This window comes from Lepidochelys kempii, chromosome 6 (assembly GCF_965140265.1).
Source record: "Lepidochelys kempii isolate rLepKem1 chromosome 6, rLepKem1.hap2, whole genome shotgun sequence".
Taxonomy (NCBI): domain Eukaryota; kingdom Metazoa; phylum Chordata; order Testudines; family Cheloniidae; genus Lepidochelys; species Lepidochelys kempii.
Genome location: NC_133261.1, coordinates 41,817,192 through 41,835,631, shown reverse-complemented (window position 1 = coordinate 41,835,631; position 18,440 = coordinate 41,817,192). Strand labels below are relative to the sequence as shown.

General features: G+C 38.7%; 1 protein-coding gene across 1 annotated transcript in view; it reads right to left on the bottom strand.

The window, feature by feature from the left end:
- Positions 1-18,440, bottom strand: part of LOC140912745 (uncharacterized) — a 101,248-nt gene that overhangs the window by 30,381 nt on the left and 52,427 nt on the right. The window contains exon 5 of the mRNA XM_073347739.1: positions 13,135-13,215. Within this exon, the coding sequence (XP_073203840.1) occupies positions 13,136-13,215 (80 nt within the window). The 3' untranslated portion in view covers position 13,135. The remainder of the gene's footprint in view (positions 1-13,134; positions 13,216-18,440) is intronic.

The window sequence follows — 18,440 nt, the reverse complement described above, 5'->3', positions numbered from 1 at the left end:
ACAGCTGCTACTCTGAAACCTGTCATCTTGCAATTGTGTGTCTGCAGTGGTAGTGAACTTTTCTGCAAAGGAGTCACAGCCTGGACTGTGCCTCCTGTATCCATGCTCATTATTTTGGCTTCAGCTGTAGCTGACTCAATCTGAGTAGCAATGGTTATTGCTTTTTCTACTGTAAGTTGTGGTTCTAGAAGTAAGCGTTCTCCTTCATGAAGCATGGTTGTTTTCTCAATGAGCTGGTCTCTAATCATCTCACATGCCATATTCCCAAAGTCACAAAAATCAGGGAAGCAATATACTGCATTATCATTTCCCCTGGTTTCTGCTCACACTGGCGAAATCTGGAGCGATTAGCTACTACATTCACTTTTGGCACAAAAAAATTCTTTAATGCAGTGAGTGCAGTCTCATATTTATCATCTGCAAGGGGAAAAGTGTAAAATATATGCTGCCCTTCTGCTCCAAGGCAGTGGATTATCAGAGCACGTTTTCTTACTTCAGAAATCTCTGTACCACTGATTGCAAGCAGATAAGTCTCAAACAAATGGATCCAGGTAGTAAAAGCAATTGGAGGCTCACCTGGGCTTTGTAGAAAGGGTGCAGGTGGGTTCAGAGGTAGAAGATCCATCCTCATCGCCAAAATGTCGTATCAACCAGAAAAGGTACTAACAAGCTTCAATAGGACTTTATTTTCAAAGTGGAAACCTCTTTACCAAACTGCTGCTGCACCCTCTATAGCTTTCTCCCAGACTCAACTCCTCCCCCTTCCTTCCTCTCCTTTCAGACTCCCAACAGCCAGTGCTCCCAATTCTAATAATTATAAGCAACATCTAAACACCACAACTGGACAGTAGGAATGGAAAGAAATGAGTGAATTGTGGAGATGTGTTTAGCAACATAAAGAAAAATAGTAGCCTGAAAGGATTGTGGAGACTTACTTCATTTAATGTTCTGTTGCATCTGTCACAATTTGAGTGCCGATTCATTCTCTGTGAAGAAGCCTCACCACTAAAATTTTCCAAAATATTGTTATTCTAAATCATTTTGCATCTCATTGTTTTGCATGTAGTTTATAATGTCAATACAGGAAGGATGTTCATTAAACCATTTTGTTTGTATAAATGGATAATTCATGCCTCCCAATGATATTCATAGCAATATCTACTGAGCTTAAATCACAATTTAATTGAAAAGTAGTCATAGAAAAAGCAATCCCAGGAATTACTCAGATGGTTAAAACTATGACATGTATTTGAAATTTACTGATTGTGAAACCTACATCTTTTGAGTGAGTTTCCTCATACAGCAGATTTCAAATCTCTAATTTAGTACTAGCGAGTTGGGACAGAATTTGGACTGATACTGTTAATATAGCAGATATTCTTGTCAAAGCCACAGTGGAAGCTGAAAACTGAATGAAGCAGAGAACTGACCTTTTTACTGAAGTTTAAAGACAATGTTCAATATAAGCATGAGATTAATACATACTGGTGGCTATGACAGCTGTTGGAAACCATGATGTTATGATATAAACATTACAATCTTCAAAATAATATTTATGATGCTAGTCTAAACCAGATGACATATTAGAGAAGCTTGCAGCATTGCTCTAATGGTTTTCACTGTGAATTATTATAGTCTGTTCAAAGATGCAACTTCTGCAAATAAGGGTTTATTGAGAACAACACTGCAATTCTTTTTAAAATGTAGTACATTTTTTTCTGCAATCTTCTATGTTGGATCAAGTTAAGCTTTTGTGCAACTAACTCTCAGCTATTATCTCATTTCTGCATCCATTTTATTATGGTAATGTATTCTATATCATGTATACAATTTTGTGAAATAAGTTAATATTTGTATTTTACAGTGAAACAGGATAACCGTAACCCTCTACATCTTCTAGAATCAGATCCAGTATCTGATTTTAATGTCAGCCTTAACCCAAATACAATTACCAATTTATACACAGATCTGATATCAGTTCATTTTCACACTTGCTATAATTATTCACTCCAGAATATTTAGTCTCAACCACAAATATTGTATCAAATATGTATTTCTACTAATATGAAAGAACCACCTTTCATATATATTCTAAATATAGACACCATAATTCCAGGCACTAAATATTTGCAATTACACCAACATGTTTTTTAAATTCCTTTCACAACCCACCTTTGAGAAAGTGTGTACACAGTGCACTGGAATGGAAGCGTTCATGGCATATTTTCACTCCATGATATTTTTTTAGGTTACATGAATTTGATGATCTATACCACTGAGTAAAATTCCAGAACTAGTGCTTTGTATGTTAACTAGGGTGACCAGATATCCCATTTTGGGGGACTTTTTCTTATATAGGCGCCTTTTATCCCCCACCCACTGTCCTGTTTTTTCACAGTTGCTATCTGGTAACCCTAATGTTAACTACTGTAATTACTACCTGAGAATATTTGTAGCAAAGGTATCAATAAAATATAGTAAAATCCTATATAAAACAATTTAAGCCTCTATGTTTTGTACTTTTTAAATACACAGATTTAAAAAGACCAGAGATGGCAAGACAGGCAACATGCCATGGAGAAAAGAAAAACACTATTTCTGGCCATTTATTCCTGTGGTACTATAAATATTGTAAGTATTAATGTTGTTTGTTTATAACTGTTTTCAGTTGTTGTCCTGATTGTGGGATTCTGTTAATACTACAGTCTTGATCTGTTTATTCTAATTACTTCTCCTGTTCTCTTGCTAATCCTACAAATTAAAATGAATTTAAATAAAAAGAAGTATTTCCCAGAAATGTTAAGAAAAATGTGGGGCAAAATGAAATAGACGTCACTCTTGACAATGTCAAATATTTTGATGATCATTTCAAATTCTTTAAGCCTTTTGTGTTGTGAATAGGGATTTCCCAAAACATCAATGTAGTAATACCCTGAGATTGTATTTATTGCTAGAATTCGAGACCGCTATTCCCAAAAACAAACAGCACATGATAATCTAGAGCGTTGCATGCTTTTTTCTATATCATACAGGTGTTTTAGATATAGTGTAAATACTTGACAGGAAACCGGGGAACTGTCGTCCCACAGATCCTTATGTTCAGAAAATTATATGTTGTTGGGTTCTTTTGAATTCATACATAATCTTTCTCTGCATAGTTTTGTGGTATCATTAGAACAATACATCTACAAAGAATACCTTAGATGGAACATATCAAGTGAGGTCTCTTTAGCCTTTCATCAAGCATCATAAGATAACATCAGTCCATAAAGAGCTCTGACATGTTCCTCCAAGTTTTCAAAATTTTGCAGTTTAGACTTTTTTTTAAAGCCCCAGTCAAGATTTTTTTAAAGTAATGAATCAGGCAAATTCACAAAATATTTAATTGTGAAAAAGTTAATATTTAATAGAGAACATACTAAGACGACAGAGGAATAATACAAATAGTATTTACAGGGATTAAAGACATGGCAGAAAATAATACCGAGATTCACCTTTGAAAAATACAACATAATACACCTCAATAAAAATATTTCAAAGTACAGATATTTGATGAGGAAGAAACCTGGAATGCAGTCTTTCTGAAAGAAAGCTGGGGTCAAATCCTGCTTGTCTTTCTCTCACAAATTTCCCATTGGAATTAGTGGTTTTATAGATGATAGTGTATAGCAAATTAGACATTAGTTTGTATATGTTACAGAAGAAAAAAAAAAGGCCAACAATATTGGGAGGCCTCTGGAAAAGTCACATATCACACCTATGCAATGCCATTTGGACCGTGTTGGCTGTCTGAGACCTCTGGATGTTAATAATGGGATGGTCATTGTAGGTGTCTCAGTTAACTTGATGGCATAACCCTGGCAGATGACTTCAAGCACTTAGTTGTCTTTCTACTGATTAAAAAGAAAGCAGCAAGCATTCCCCCACTTAGCATTGATTGAATGGAAGAGGTTGCTTTCTCACAGAAGTTCTTCTAAGTAGCATGACTGCACCTCCCACCACAAACCTCAAAGGCTTGGGTTCTTTTTCTGGACAGTCTGAAGAAAGTCTGAAGAAAGTCCTTTATGGACTCCCCTGTTCCTTTGGGTTGGGACACGAAGGTGGCAGGGGGAGCATGACCAGACAGCCTCTGTGCACCCAGGGGAGGATACATAGGTCCTGCCCCTCCAGCTGGGCCCTTCTCTCACACCAACAGCCGTGTTAGTCTGAATTCACAAAAAGAAAAGGAGTATTTGTGGCACCTTAGAGACTAACCAATTTATTTGAGCATAAGCTTTCGTGAACTACAGCTCACTTCATCGGATGCATCCGATGAAGTGAGCTGTAGTTCACGAAAGCTTATGCTCAAATAAATTGGTTAGTCTCTAAGGTGCCACAAGTACTCCTTTTCTCTCACACCCACATCAGTTAGCTCCCAGATGGCTTAAGTTGTTAAAGTTGCAGCCTGATTCAAACACATCTCTTGCATCTCGTCTTTCTTCCTGCATGTCCAGGACATTAGCGGTAGATCTGCCTATTCCTCCTCTACTAATTCTGTTCCATAGTCTGTGCCTTTTGTAATCAAAGTCCTGCATCTTCCTGGACTTTCTTTATTAAAACTGGTGAAAGAAAATCTTTTGGCATTGAAATTTTCTATTGTCCCTAGGTGCTGGAAGAACATGTTTTGTTTTGTTCCACAATATTGTCAAGAGCCTCTCCAAAGAGTTTTCCACATGAGAATTTTGCAGAGGTTAAGAACAGTTTTATGTAGTTATCTCCTTGCCCTAGACATAGTCACAAATATCTTCTTGCTGCTGTCTTGGATGAGATCTAGCTTAGTATTTCACTGGAAATATGGCTCACTCCTACAAGTTGCTGTGATCCAACAAATAATTTAAAAGTGCATGCTTAAATTTAAGCATACAAGTTGTCATTTTAAAACCAGTGGTACTACTCTCATGTTTAAAGTTAAGCATATGCTTATGTACTTTGCTGGATCAGGGCCAGCGTGTTCTGCATCCTGTAGGAGCCCATAAAAGAATCCTCCAGTAGGACACTGAAACTTGCTATTTGTGGCAAGTTTCAATGTCCTACCAAGTTATTCCAGGATTCTTGAGGCCACATAACATAATGGACCTGGCAGACATTTGGAAGAGAATGAAAATTGCATTGATATTGCTGAGACTTTGAGAGTCCAACACAATGATACTTCTATTTGCCTGTTCCCTGATTTTCACCTGAATTGTACCCTCTCAAAACCAAAAAACACTAAAATTTTCAAAATATTTTCTTTAAGGAAAATGAATATTGCAGATCCTATCCCCTATCTGGGCCAAAACTTGCTCAAGTCATAATGTGAGTAGTCCCATTTAAGTCAATTTGGCTATTTGTGTAAGTAGTAAGATGAGAAGGATTTGGCTCCCTTAAGAAAAAAATAAATTTCCAATATTACCAGTGTCAGCACCTTTCATTCAATTCAGATGTACATTTTGAAAAAGGAAAAAATGTTGAGTACATATCAAGAGCAATATAAAACTTATTTTAAATACCTTAAGGAAATTTGTGAGTTTTGTTTTACAGTTACAAAACCCTGTGAGTTTAGCATTTTTTGTATACAAAAAAATACCAAAAAACAAAAAAACCTGTCCCAGCAGAATTTCAAATTATTTTGTTGTAGCACAAACTCATGGTTCTACAAGGCAAAACTTGGTCTCTGGTGATTGTTTAATAACATTCTCAAGTTCTCAAACTTTTGTGATCAAATCTAGATTTTTCAGAACACAGAGCATTAAAGACAATTCCATGTTTGGGAGCTTTCCCCCCCTCTCTTTAACATTTGAGTCAAGTAAAAAAGGGGATCATTTGACAAAATTAAAAAAATGAAATACTAGTGAGGAAAATAAGTCAAGGAGATATTTTTAAAAATATATTTTTTAAATAAATGCAAGGAAAATATTCTTGTTAATGGTGACCCAGAATTAGCAAATACCCTCAAATCAAATCCATAGGAAGAGTTCATTACAAACAGAATTGGGCCCCCAATGCATAAATATTAGGATCTAAAAACACTAAGAGGCTGAAGTTAAGATACCTTTTGTAGACTCTTTCAAATTTATTTTTCATAATTTTATGTGAAAGAAGGACCTGGTGTTAGGGATAGGGGGCAGGGGAAATCAGAGACTCTGTTCAGCTGACTGGATCTGTTACATTAATTTCTTAATATGCGAAGGAGTGGATAAACCCCTAACAGCAATGGGAAATTAGTTTCTTTATTCCTTCATTAAGATTGTGGGAGGGAAATTAATTTTCTACTCTTGTTTTCACAATTAATAGAATATATCTTTAATAAAGTGATGTGTAGTATATATATTATACACACTCTTATGGATTGAAAGAATTCTCTAAATTAATCCTAAACAGGTATCTTAGAGTTACTTTTTGCTTTTCATTTAGTGTTAAACTGATTTTGTGTGTTTGTTCTTTTTTCTGGTTCAGCCAAATACAATTTTTTAATAGAAGAAAATGCATCCAAAAGAAGGGTTTTCCAAACCTATATTGGCACAATTTGGTAAATGTTAATTTGGTAGTCTATTTGATCTACGAATATTCAGATGCCGACACTGCATGATCATTATATCCATAGCTATATTTTTTCAGTTTCTATTAGTGTACAACACTAAACAAAAACAAAGAGCAAAGTCAAACACTCAGAAGATGTCAGTGAAGTTCCGCCGCCCCCTGCCACCCTTTTGGCATATGAATTGTGATAGTTGTGTCTTCCATTATATAGGAAGCTGATAAGAGAGCCAGGTATAGAACCTAGATCTCCTGGGTCCCAGTCTGGTGCATTAAACACCAGAGAAAATCCTCTCTCTTCTCTTTATTATTCAATGTCTGTCAGTGAGGCAGAGGTCCTGTAGTACAAAACATATGATCATGTATTTAAAAAGTATATCATAATGCATACTCAGGGGAGCCAAATTAAGGTTGTACATGCAACCTTAATTCCAGCATTTATTAACATTTGAGTGCTTGATTTTGCAGCCTTGACATTCTTTTAACTTAAGATTTTTAAATGTAATTTATATTTTTAGGAAGCAAATTTAAAAAACAAATTCCATCATATGGAACTGTATTGATCCTGCATAGGTAATTAGCAGGATTGTGAGCCAGGAACTTTAGATCCACATCACTGATCTCTACCACTTGAGGGAAAGAACTACCTTTAGTAGACTATTATATTCCATGTGGACCAGCCACTAGAGAGGGATGGAACACACACACACACTTACAGAACTATTTCCTGGACAACAGAGGAATATTGTAAATCAGTAATCCTGGGTTCTCTTCCTGACTCTGTAGGGGCATGAAACTAGTGGCTGACAAATAGGGGTCTACTTAAATCGCGCACAAATCACACATTTTTCATGGGTTGGTCGCAACATAAACAGCAAATTTTGTGCATGTGTTCATACTATGCCACCCTTCTGCGCTGTTGCTGGTAGCGGCAGTGCCCTCAGCTCTGAAGGCAGAGTGGAAAGTGGCAGCCGCTAGCCAGTCACCCAGCTCTGAAGGCAGCGCCGCCACCAGCAGCAGCCCAGAAAGGAGGCATTGCATGACATTGGCACCCTTACTTCTGTGTAGGTAAAAGTACACAAAAGACCAGATTTCACGGTCTGTGATGCATTTTTCATGGCTGCAAATTAGGGTTGCCAAGTGTACAGTTTTCAACCGGAACACCAGGTCAAAAAGGCACTCTCCCCAGCCCAGTGAAAATGAGCCAGTGATTGAGAGTGGGGTAAAGCAAGCGAAGGAGGGAGGGAGGATCGAGTGAGTGGGGCGGGGCCTCAGAGAAGGGGCGGGACAAGGGTGTTCAATTTTGTTCGGTCAGAAAGTTGGCACAAATTTGGTACGGTCCTACTTATAAACAGCATTGCTAAACCTATAGATACATTACATTCATTCTGAAAGGGAGTTAGGCTTATCATTGCAATTCTTAACTGACCTAGGAGCCCAAGTCTGATTATATTTCAAAGACTTAGGTACATGACTACATCAATTTTGAAAAAATAGACCTAGGCTCCTAAATCAGTTAGGCATTGCAACATTGAGAAGAGCAAAGCCTAAATAGTTAAAAATCTGAACGTTTGGCTACATAGATGAGACTTATAGACCTGGGTTCTAATCTTACCTCTGCGAGATGTTACCTGTTAAAACCTCTCAGTCACCTTATTTATAAAATTGGAAGAAATTACTTGCCTGAGTCCTAAGGTACTAGTACAATGCTTTGCTCAATAAGAAGAGCTTTGAAGTGCACAGAACTAATATTAGTCAATGGAAGAGCTGAAATTAGATCTCAGGTCTCCATCTGGCTCCAAATGGGCCAAACCAGAGTTCATGGAGTGGATGCCAGCTGCAGCTGCTGCAGTTGTCCCCCATCTCATGTCTTGCTTACAGTACTCTTGCTAATATATATCTGTAGTGAGGCGGTGTGGTGCCCCACCAACCTGCAGAGGGAAGAACCTCCCCGGACACCAAAGTGGGCAGAACCAGTGGATCCTGCACCCACCCCCCAGAGGTCAAGGCGCAGGACGGTAGTATAAAAGCCCAACCCCCGAGCTCACTTGGGCCGCAGCTGCCAGAGAGGCCAGACACCTGTGGCCTGGCTCCGGCTTGGGAGACCCCGGCAATCCGTGGCCGACCCGAGGACTGGCCGAACTAGCCAATGCCCAGTGCTGACCGGTGCACGGAGGAGCTGCCAAGCCTACCTGTCGCCACCTACCCAGAGGAGCCCATGGTGCTGGAACCCTCCGAGGACACCACCCTGACCCAGGTACCCTACGAGGGGGAGTCTGGAAGTAGCCCGGGGGCAGCTGACCCTAGTCTGGCTGCAGCACTGCCAGAGCCAATGTCAGTGTGTTGCAGCCAGGATCCCCATTGACACAGCAGCAGGTCTTCTGCCGCTGCTTGGGCCCCGGGCTGGGAGGCAGTGGAGGGGGTGGGCCTGCGTCCCCCCTGCCACCCACCTTGCGGGTGGCAGTCTCCCCCCTCCCTGGTCGCTCAAAGCCAGGAGCCTGGGGTTTGCTGTTAAACTATTTGCTCAGTCCCTGCCAGAGGGCCTGAGCTTCTGAGTGTTTGTTTGCGGGCCCTGCCCTGATCCAGGGCCTGCGCTTATATTGTACTGCTTGCGGGGCCCTGCCTGAAGGTCTGGGCCATCCACAAGGCTTGTTACCCTGTCAAAGAAAGCTATCAGGTTAGTTTAACACAATTTGTTCTTGACAAATCCATGCTGACTGTTATTTATCACCTTATTAGCTTCTAGGTGTTTGCAAATTGATTGCTTAATTATTTGCTCCATTATCTTTCTGGGTACAGAAGTTAAGGTGACTGGTCTGTAATTCCCCGGGTTGTCCTTATTTCCCTTTTTATAGATGGGCACTATATTTGCCCTTTTCCAGTCTTCTGTAATCTCTCCCATCTTCCATGACTTCTCAAAGATCATTGCTAATCGCTCAGATATCTCCTCAGTCAGCTCCTGGAGTATTCTAGGATGCATTTCATCAGGCCCTAGTGATTTGAAGACATATAACTTGTCTAAGTAATTTTTAACTTGTTCTTTTCCTATTTTAGCCTCTTCTGATCCTACCTCATTTGCACTGGCATTCACTATGTTAGACGTCCAATCGCACCAGCCTTCATGGTGAAAACCAAAACAAAGAAATCATTAAGCAACTCTGCCATTTCCACATTTTCTGTTATTGTCTTTCCCCCCTCATTGAGTAACAGGCCTACTCTGTCCTTGGTCTTCCTCTTGCTTCTAGTATATTTGTAGAAGGTTTTCTTGTTTCCTTTTATGTCCCTAGCTAGTTTGATCTCGTTTTGTGCCTTGGTTTTTCTAATTTGTCCCTACATACTTCTGTTATTTGCTTATATTCATCCTTTGTCATTTGACCAAGTTTTCACTTTTGTAGGACTCTTTTTTTGACTTTTAGATCATTGAAGATCTCCTGGTTAAGCCAGGGTGGTCTCTTGCTATACTTCCTATCTTTCCTACGTAGTGGGATAGTTTGCTCTTGTGCCTTTAATAATGTCTCTTTGAAAAACTACCAACTGTCTTCAGTTGTTTTTCCCCTTAGACTTCCTTCCCATGGGATATTACCTACCAATTCCCTGAGTTTGCTAAAGTCTCACTTCTTGAAATCCATTGTCTTTATTGTGCTGTTCTCCCTCCTACCATTCCTTAGAATTCTGAACTCTGCCATTTCATGATCGCTTTCACCCAAGTTGCCTTCCACTTTCAAATTCTCAACCAGTTCTTCCCTATTTGTCAAAATCATAATGATAATATTATGACTCCCTCTTACAAACTCCTTCTCTCAAACTCCCCTGTTTGCTCCCCTTGATTGCTTAGCCCCTGGCTTTTAAGGCCTTCCCTCCTAAGTCAGCCCTACCTCCTCATTAATCATGTGGGGGGAGGGTGAGAAGAGTGATCACAAGGCTGATTGAGGATGAGCAAGGGAACAATGGCTCAAACTGTCCCCAAACACACAATCCCAATTGACCCTGTAACTGAAACAACCTGAAAGAAATAAAAAAACACACAAACAAAATCACTCACCCCAAGGTTAGTACTCATACCTTGTTCATTCAGCAGGGGGATCTCCTTCGACCTCTCTCAAACTCCGCTGTTTGCAGTCCCCTGTTTGCTAGCTCTTTTAGCCTCTGGCTTTTAAGGCCTTTCCTCATAGGTCAGCCCTATCCCCTTGTAAATCACACAGGGGAGGGTGATCGCAAGGCTGATTGAGGCTGAACAAGGATGATCAAGGGAACAACAGCTCAAACTCTCCCCAAACACTGTTTATTATTAGTTGGTTTCTTTTTAGAAGCTGTGCTCATCCATAAAAGCCACATCTCTGCCTCCCCTCCCTCCCATTTTCAGCTGCTTTACAGTGTTAAGGCAGCACACAGAGGACTCCCAAGGTGGTATAAAGCTGGCATAGCTCTATTCCATGGGGCCAAAGTGCCATGCCAACCCAGTCCTTGCACAGAGCAGTCTCTAAGGGGACTAGTCCATTAAACTTGCAGGAGCTTTGGCAATTGCTAGGAACCATGATTTTTAATCTGACAGTGTTAGTGATATATGAGAAATCACAAAATATTTAGACAAAATTGTATTTAATTGTTCGTTGCCAAAAAAACACCCACAAATCTTCTCCCTGGATTATACAACGGGGGAGACTAAAGGAAACATGATTGATATATGGTTTTAGAAAGTGAGCCAGCCATCTCCTTCTTATAGTCTCCACCTCCAGAGCATGTCTGTTCTCATAATGAAATTGTTCAAATTTTTTGCAAAGCAATTGACTGCAGTTACATCACTTTAAGGAAGACTTGGTATGAAATTAGATGTGAACCCATCATTGATTTAATTACTTGAAATAAAAAGACAGGGCTCTGCATCATCCAGGGAAAACATGTCAGAGTCCATTGCACAGCTGAGAATGATTTTTATTTATTTATTTAACATTTATATCACTGCAATATATGGATGGCAGAAAGGACTCTAACTGTTGAACTGACATTGGTTCATCTATTCATGAATTCAGAATTGAACCACTGGGATATACTTTTCTCCTGATACTCAAACTGAGTTCCTGTAACATATTAGCACAGTGTATCCAGAGATTTAATAAAGTTTTAAAATTAGTGTAATTAAAGAAATGGCAGACATTTACTCTTGAAAGGACTATAAACTTTTAAGGTAATGTTATAAAAGAAATTCCTTCAAATTTACATTATGAACTGTCACATCCTAAACTAAATTACATGACTATGTCCAAAGTAACACCATTGACTTAATTTGCAGTTAGTTTGCATTGCATGAATTTAACAGAGTTCAGATTTTGACAGTCTCATCCTATCCTTCCTCCTAAAAATAACTTTAGATCAGGGGTGGCCAACCTGAGCCTGAGAAGGAGCCAGAATTTACAAATGTACCTTGCCAAAGAGCCACAGTAATACATCAGCAGCACCCCCCTGCTCCTCCACCCCCCTGCTCCCAGCACCTCCCACCCACCCGCAGCCGTGCCAATCAGCGCCTCCCCCTCCCTCCCCGCACCTCCCCATCAGCTGTTTCATGGCCTGCAGGAGGCTCTGGGGAGAGGAGTGAGGGCACTTCAGGCTCAGGGGAGGGGGTGGGAAGGGGTGAAGTAGGGGCAGAGCCAGGGGTTGAGCAGTGAGCACCCCCCGGCACACTGGAAAGTTGGCTCCTGTAGCTCCAGCCCCAGAGTCAGCACCTATGCAAGGAGCCACATATTAACTTCTGAAGAGCCGCATGTGGCTCCAGAGCCACAGGTCGGCCACCCCTGCTTTAGATGTTAAGTCATACTTCCAAAGGAAAAACTAAGATGCTGTTTGCAAACAGAACTGATAAGCTTTTCTCTGTATTTGCTATTGATGGCCTTCTAAAAAGTTAGTAGAAAATCTGATTTCTTGAGTCCATGTCATTAACCAAAGAGTACTATCCTTCAAGGCCTCCATACATGGATCACCTATCTGTAATCTGAAATCGGTATCAAAACTGTACAGTTTAACACCAACATGAGCCTTGATTCATGCTGACTCAAAGAAAAGTGTGCCACCTGCTGAATCTACTCACCACTTTCTGCTGCTGGGTTTCCCTGCTAAGTACTAACCAAGCTTGAAATTCAGTTTGAGATCAGAAGATACCACGGCTACTCTGGTTAGGGAGCAGAACGTTTTTTAAATTACATTATTTTTGCATCTAACATACTGTAGACCTGCAAAGTCAACAAATGTGCAAAGCCTGTTGGCAAACTTGGCTGAGATTTCCTCCTAAATAATCTTGGATCAAAAGCTAGAAGAAGATAACCAATGAAAAAGGATCTATGAAGTTTGATTGGGTGGAGTGCTGATCTGGTCACACTTTGATATTACCAAACAGATACACAACAGCAGCATGAAGAGTCTATTTGCCCATCTTTCTGGTGGATGTAAGATACTACAGGAGATGGCAGATTAAAAAACGCACAGGGAAAAATGTCAAAAAAACAAGAAGCAAAATTACCTCTGACCATTTACAGAACCACAGTCTATACTCAATATATTAAGTATGTCTCAGAAATACATACTTACATTATGGTTCAATATAGCTGGTAAACCCTACCATCAATTCATTGGAATGACTGTTCTCTTTGCAAACTGCTGCCAAGAAATCTGCAAAATGAAACAGTATAAAGGAGTATAAAAAGGTTATTTTTCTCATGTTCAAGGTTTGTTGCTTGCTTAATAATTGTTTAATAATTTAAATGAGCCCACAAGGGCTATGAAGTTAATACCACATTAAATGTGATCTGCAAAGAGGAAAATAAGATGTCTCCTTTTTTGTTTGTTACTGGCATATAAAGAAAGCGTGAAAGTCTATTTGTTTATTTTTAATGTGGATTTTTCTACTTCAGCATTAGAAATATCAGGTTCTTTCTAGCCCATTTTTTCTGGCACACTATATGGAAATTGGAGAACTAGTGAGACTATGACACCACAAGAAATAATAGACTGGAGACTGAGAGGAAGTGTTTTTATTCAGACTTTAAGGCACTGTCAACCTAAAAGTTATTTTAAAATAAATTTAGTTAAACTGATACAAAACCTGTATGGACACACTTAAATCCATTTACAACTGACTTACATCAAAACATTTTGAATTAAGCTAAATCAGTACAAGTCCATTGTAAACTGATTTAACCGTGTCAACACAGAAGTTTCCATCAGTTTAACTAACTTGATTTAAAAACTGATTTTAGTTAAACCGATATAAGATTTGTGAGGACTATATCACAATATACACCACAGCAATTGGTACTTTTATTTGCCGTCTTTACAAAGAGAACAAGGATTGAATAGGTGTGGAGAATGAATTAACCTATTGCCTCTCAAAGTAGTCCCTTTAAAATTAGACTTGAGACACATCTGCAGTGCAGTGTGGGAAGCTTGTGTTGCTCCTGCTTTGGCTGTACCCATTCTGTGGATAAATAAAAGACTTCATGTATAAGGACTGACAATCCATGGGACACAAGCGTTACATTCACACACACTCAAATAATTTGTGAATGGTAATTTGTTCAAAACACTAAATTTTCCAAGTACGGTGTACAAACTAGATAAAATGCATTCTATGATTATATGAATATGTAAAAAGAACAATAAGCAAATACATCTCTGTGAACATAGAAAATACAAGAGCAGCAAAAAGAAAGCACAGTAAAATGCTCCCTCTAGTGTAAAAAAGAAAAGTAAGCAGTTTAAACGGGGGAATAAATTGTTCAAAGATACTACGGGACATTTACATGAAAAAGGAATGTAATCAAAGTACAAGGAGACAGAAGCACTAACTCCAAAGCATAGAGGGAGAAAAAGTTATAAGAAACAGAATCAGTCTCTTATTTTCAAAAAGATAAACCTATTCAAAGGACACCCCAAGTACAGGAGAAGAAAACACAAGCCTCAATTTTCAGTTCCAGTCAAACTGACATTAATAAAGAGAAAATGTAGGCTGAATATCAGGTTAAAATTTCCCACAGATCTACCAGATTGTGAAAATCTCCCAAAGAAGACTATTTAAACTGGAAAAAAAGTGATAGAAAATATGCTCTAGAGAAGTGGTTCTCAAACACTTTTTTTTCGCGGACCACTTGAAAATTGCTGAGGGTCTTGCCGGACCACTTAATGATCTTTCCAAATGTTGTTTGTACCATTAGCTAACTATTGTAAAGCACTTTGGATAAAAGTGCTATATTAAAAAAAACCTTAAAGTTTTTCTTTTTTTTTTTTTTTTTTTACAAATAAAAGCACACAACTCATATTTTAATATCAGTAGTCTTACATTTCTAATGCAATGGATGTGCCCTTTCTTCCCTGCCGCAGCAGCACCCGAGCTGGGGCTGAGAAGGAGAGGGGTCTCTCCCCTGCCACAGAGCTGAGACTGGGAAGGAGGGCCATCTCTCCCTGGCAGCCGCAGTCACCTTTCTCTGGTGGCCGCAGCCCTGCACGTCCCAAATTCCCCCCACCCTCTCCTCACCCCACTTCCCCCTCTCACCTACCCCCTATTCCCCTCAAGGCCACCACCTCACCTTACATGTCCAGGCACCTAATTAGTGGAGCCATGCCTGTGCAGCTCCACTAATTAGGTGGGTGGCCCTTCATTCTCTCGTGTGCAGCTGCCCAAGCACGCACCTTAGAGGGAACTATCTGCAGACCACCTGAATGGAACTTGTGCACCACTGGTGGTCCATGGACCACAGTTTGAGAACCTCTGCTCTGGGGAACATTGCTGTACATGCATGGGGATGGACTAGAAACAAAATGACCTATATGGTCTTTTACGTCTCCTGTTTCTATGATTCTGTGGCTCCACGGAGTATGCTGTGACAAATCCAAATGATTAGTGTATGGTCACCCTCCTACACACCTAGGATCTTTCCAGGGTTGCATGTCTGAGGTCCATGGATTTTTTTTTTTTTGCTGGCTAGGGCTCTTAGATACTAGAAACCATAAGAACATTTTGTTTTCAAATGACATTCAAGAGATATCTCATGCAAACAAGATAACGTTTTTATGAGAAAAATCTAGAAACTGACTTTCATCACACTATTCAGGGGATTCTGATAATGTTATAATTTCAATGTATATTGCACATTGTTCTAAACAATTATTTTGGCTATTTCAATTTAATTTTTTAAAAAATATTCCTATCAAGAAGTTTATATAATAGTCTAAAATCATGTTAGCCTTTCGAATAATCATACAAAACAGGAAGGTATTTACATCTTAAGTAAATTATGTCTGAATATAACGTGATCAACTGGTAGAGAGCAGAGATGCAGTCTTGCTAGATTCTGAGTACCCCAATTTATATTGACATTAGAGGGAGCTGAGGGACCTTTTTTGGTGAAACTGGGGATACTGATTTACTTTTCCATGAAGCAATCAATATGTTAAATATTACTACTACTTCTTCTTCTTCCAAATATAAAATTTAAAAGCAATTGGTCTGCATAGGAAAGCGTGAATTCATAAATTACAGGCTAAATTCAGCCCTGGAATACCTCCATTTACTTGATTTTTCACAACGGCTGAACTGCTAAATTAAATCACCTACTGGGATTTGAGACTATAAACACAGGGAGCCTCAAGCCTGAGGTTTACAACACTAGGTCATGTCTTCTGGGATGAAACATCTAGTACTAGGTTTTTTTTAAAAAAGCCCTCATGATATGAAAGTAATATAATAGGAATTGGCAAAATTTAAACAAAATTAAAATACAATGAAAATAATATAGTGAATTATATGAGCGCATTATAGAATCATAGAAATGTAGGGCTGGAAGGGACCTCAAGAGGTCACCTAGTCCACCCCATCCCCCATGCTGAGGCAAGATTAAATATATCTAGACCATCCCTGACAGTTGTTTGTCTAACCTGTTCTTAGAAACTTCCAAAGACTTAGAAATCTCCACAACCTCCCAAGGTAACCTGTTCCAGTACTTAACTACCCTGATGATTAGTTTTTCCTTGATATCTAACCTAAATCTCCCTTGCTGCAAACTAAGCCAATTAATTTTTGCCCTACCTTCAATGGTCATGAAGAACAATTGATCACCATCCTCTCTGTAACAGACCTTAATATATTTGAAGAGTATTATCTTTCCCCCCGCCTTCTCATCTCTAAACTAAACATACCCAATTCTTTCAACCTTTACTCATCTGTTATAGACCTCTTATAGTTTTGTTGCTCTCCTCTGTGCTCTCTCCAGTTTGTTCACATCTTTCTTATGGCAGGTTCTGAAATGGTACACTCATTAATTAAAGCTCTTATTAAATGCTGTATTTTGAAAAGCCGTTTGACATGAGTTGAATGAAAAAAAAAGTTAAATTGAACTTTCTTCAGATTACTATTTTTAAGATGAATGAGCTTATTGCACACTGACAGAAGTTTATTGCATTTGGAACCTTAAATTATAATTCTGCATAAAGGACAAAAGAAACACTCTATGATTCAGGAAGTCAATTACAGAGTTCAAGAGTACCATTCAGATGCAGATATTTTCAAAACCCACTACAGGGTGTCATTCTCTAACCGTACGTTCAGGATTTGTGGCACTTCATTAAATTCAGAATATTATAATATTCCAACAAATCCAGCTTTCAAAGAACTATATGCCTTTTAAAAACTGGCACTGCCAATGTTCTGTCATTTTATACTTATTAGACTGAGAAAGACTGAACTGGAAAATTACACAAACCCTAGTATTTCAGATAGAGCATATATTTTGTTGCTATGGTGGTTGTTCTTTTTGTAAAGCCTGTGGCCATAGAGTCATAATAGGATTCTTTTGCACATTACAACAGTAGCATTGTCAAGAAAAAAGTAATTTGCCTGTTCTGTCTGAATTACTAGTTAGTCAGACCACCGGGGTCTATACCCAGCTAACTTGTTGGTGCACATATTACATGATCTTAGACTATTTCAATTTAATTTTTTTTAAATATTCCTATCAAGAAGTTTATATATAATAGTCGTAGAAGTATTGGCTAACAGTGCATTATTTCCAGTTACTAATACAACATAATACCAACTAGAGGGAATCCTATTAATTGTGAATTACATTTATTTCTGTGCTGGAATGCTCCTGATGACAAATAAATAAATTTTATTAACCTGTGTTTTAATGTAGGGACTAGTCTGGAACCAGTCTACTACTTTCCCTTGTGGCTAAATAAATGTTAATTCAGGGGGCAGAAATGAAAAATTAGTGCACACTAACAGATAGTGCCCAACCCTTGCAGAAAGATAGTTTTACTTTTCAGACAAATAAAATATGGAATTCTGATTCAGGTCTTCAGTAAGATAATATAGTTCTCAGATACCACTGTGATGAGTGAGGTATAAAAATATAGATACACAAGTTTAATGGATAAAATGAACAATGAATTGGGGATATTTTTAGGAAATAGGAATTTCCACATAATTATTTGTATTAATCGACAGTTTCTAAAATAAATATTTTCATTTAATTTCTCATTTTAGGGATCTTGTTTTGAAGTCTCAGTCTCTCTCTCCAGTTACATATCTGTGATCATACAGTATTTACTCTAACATTTATCCCACAAGGTTTGAGGAAAATTACTACTTTAGTTAGCTTTCATAACAGTCTAAAGGACCACTTCCTGTTGCTTTCTTTACACCTCTTCTCCAGCTCCACTATCACATGATTTGTTAAATCATCAGAGTTGCTGTAACTGAATGACTCACTGAATATCAGGAAACTGAAATGTACAAAAGCCACTGATAATTCTGCAGCACTGTAAATGGAGCTATAGAAGGATTCCTTCCATATCTCTGTTCTGAGTACCTTAAGCATTTGTTGTACTTGTATTAGGAT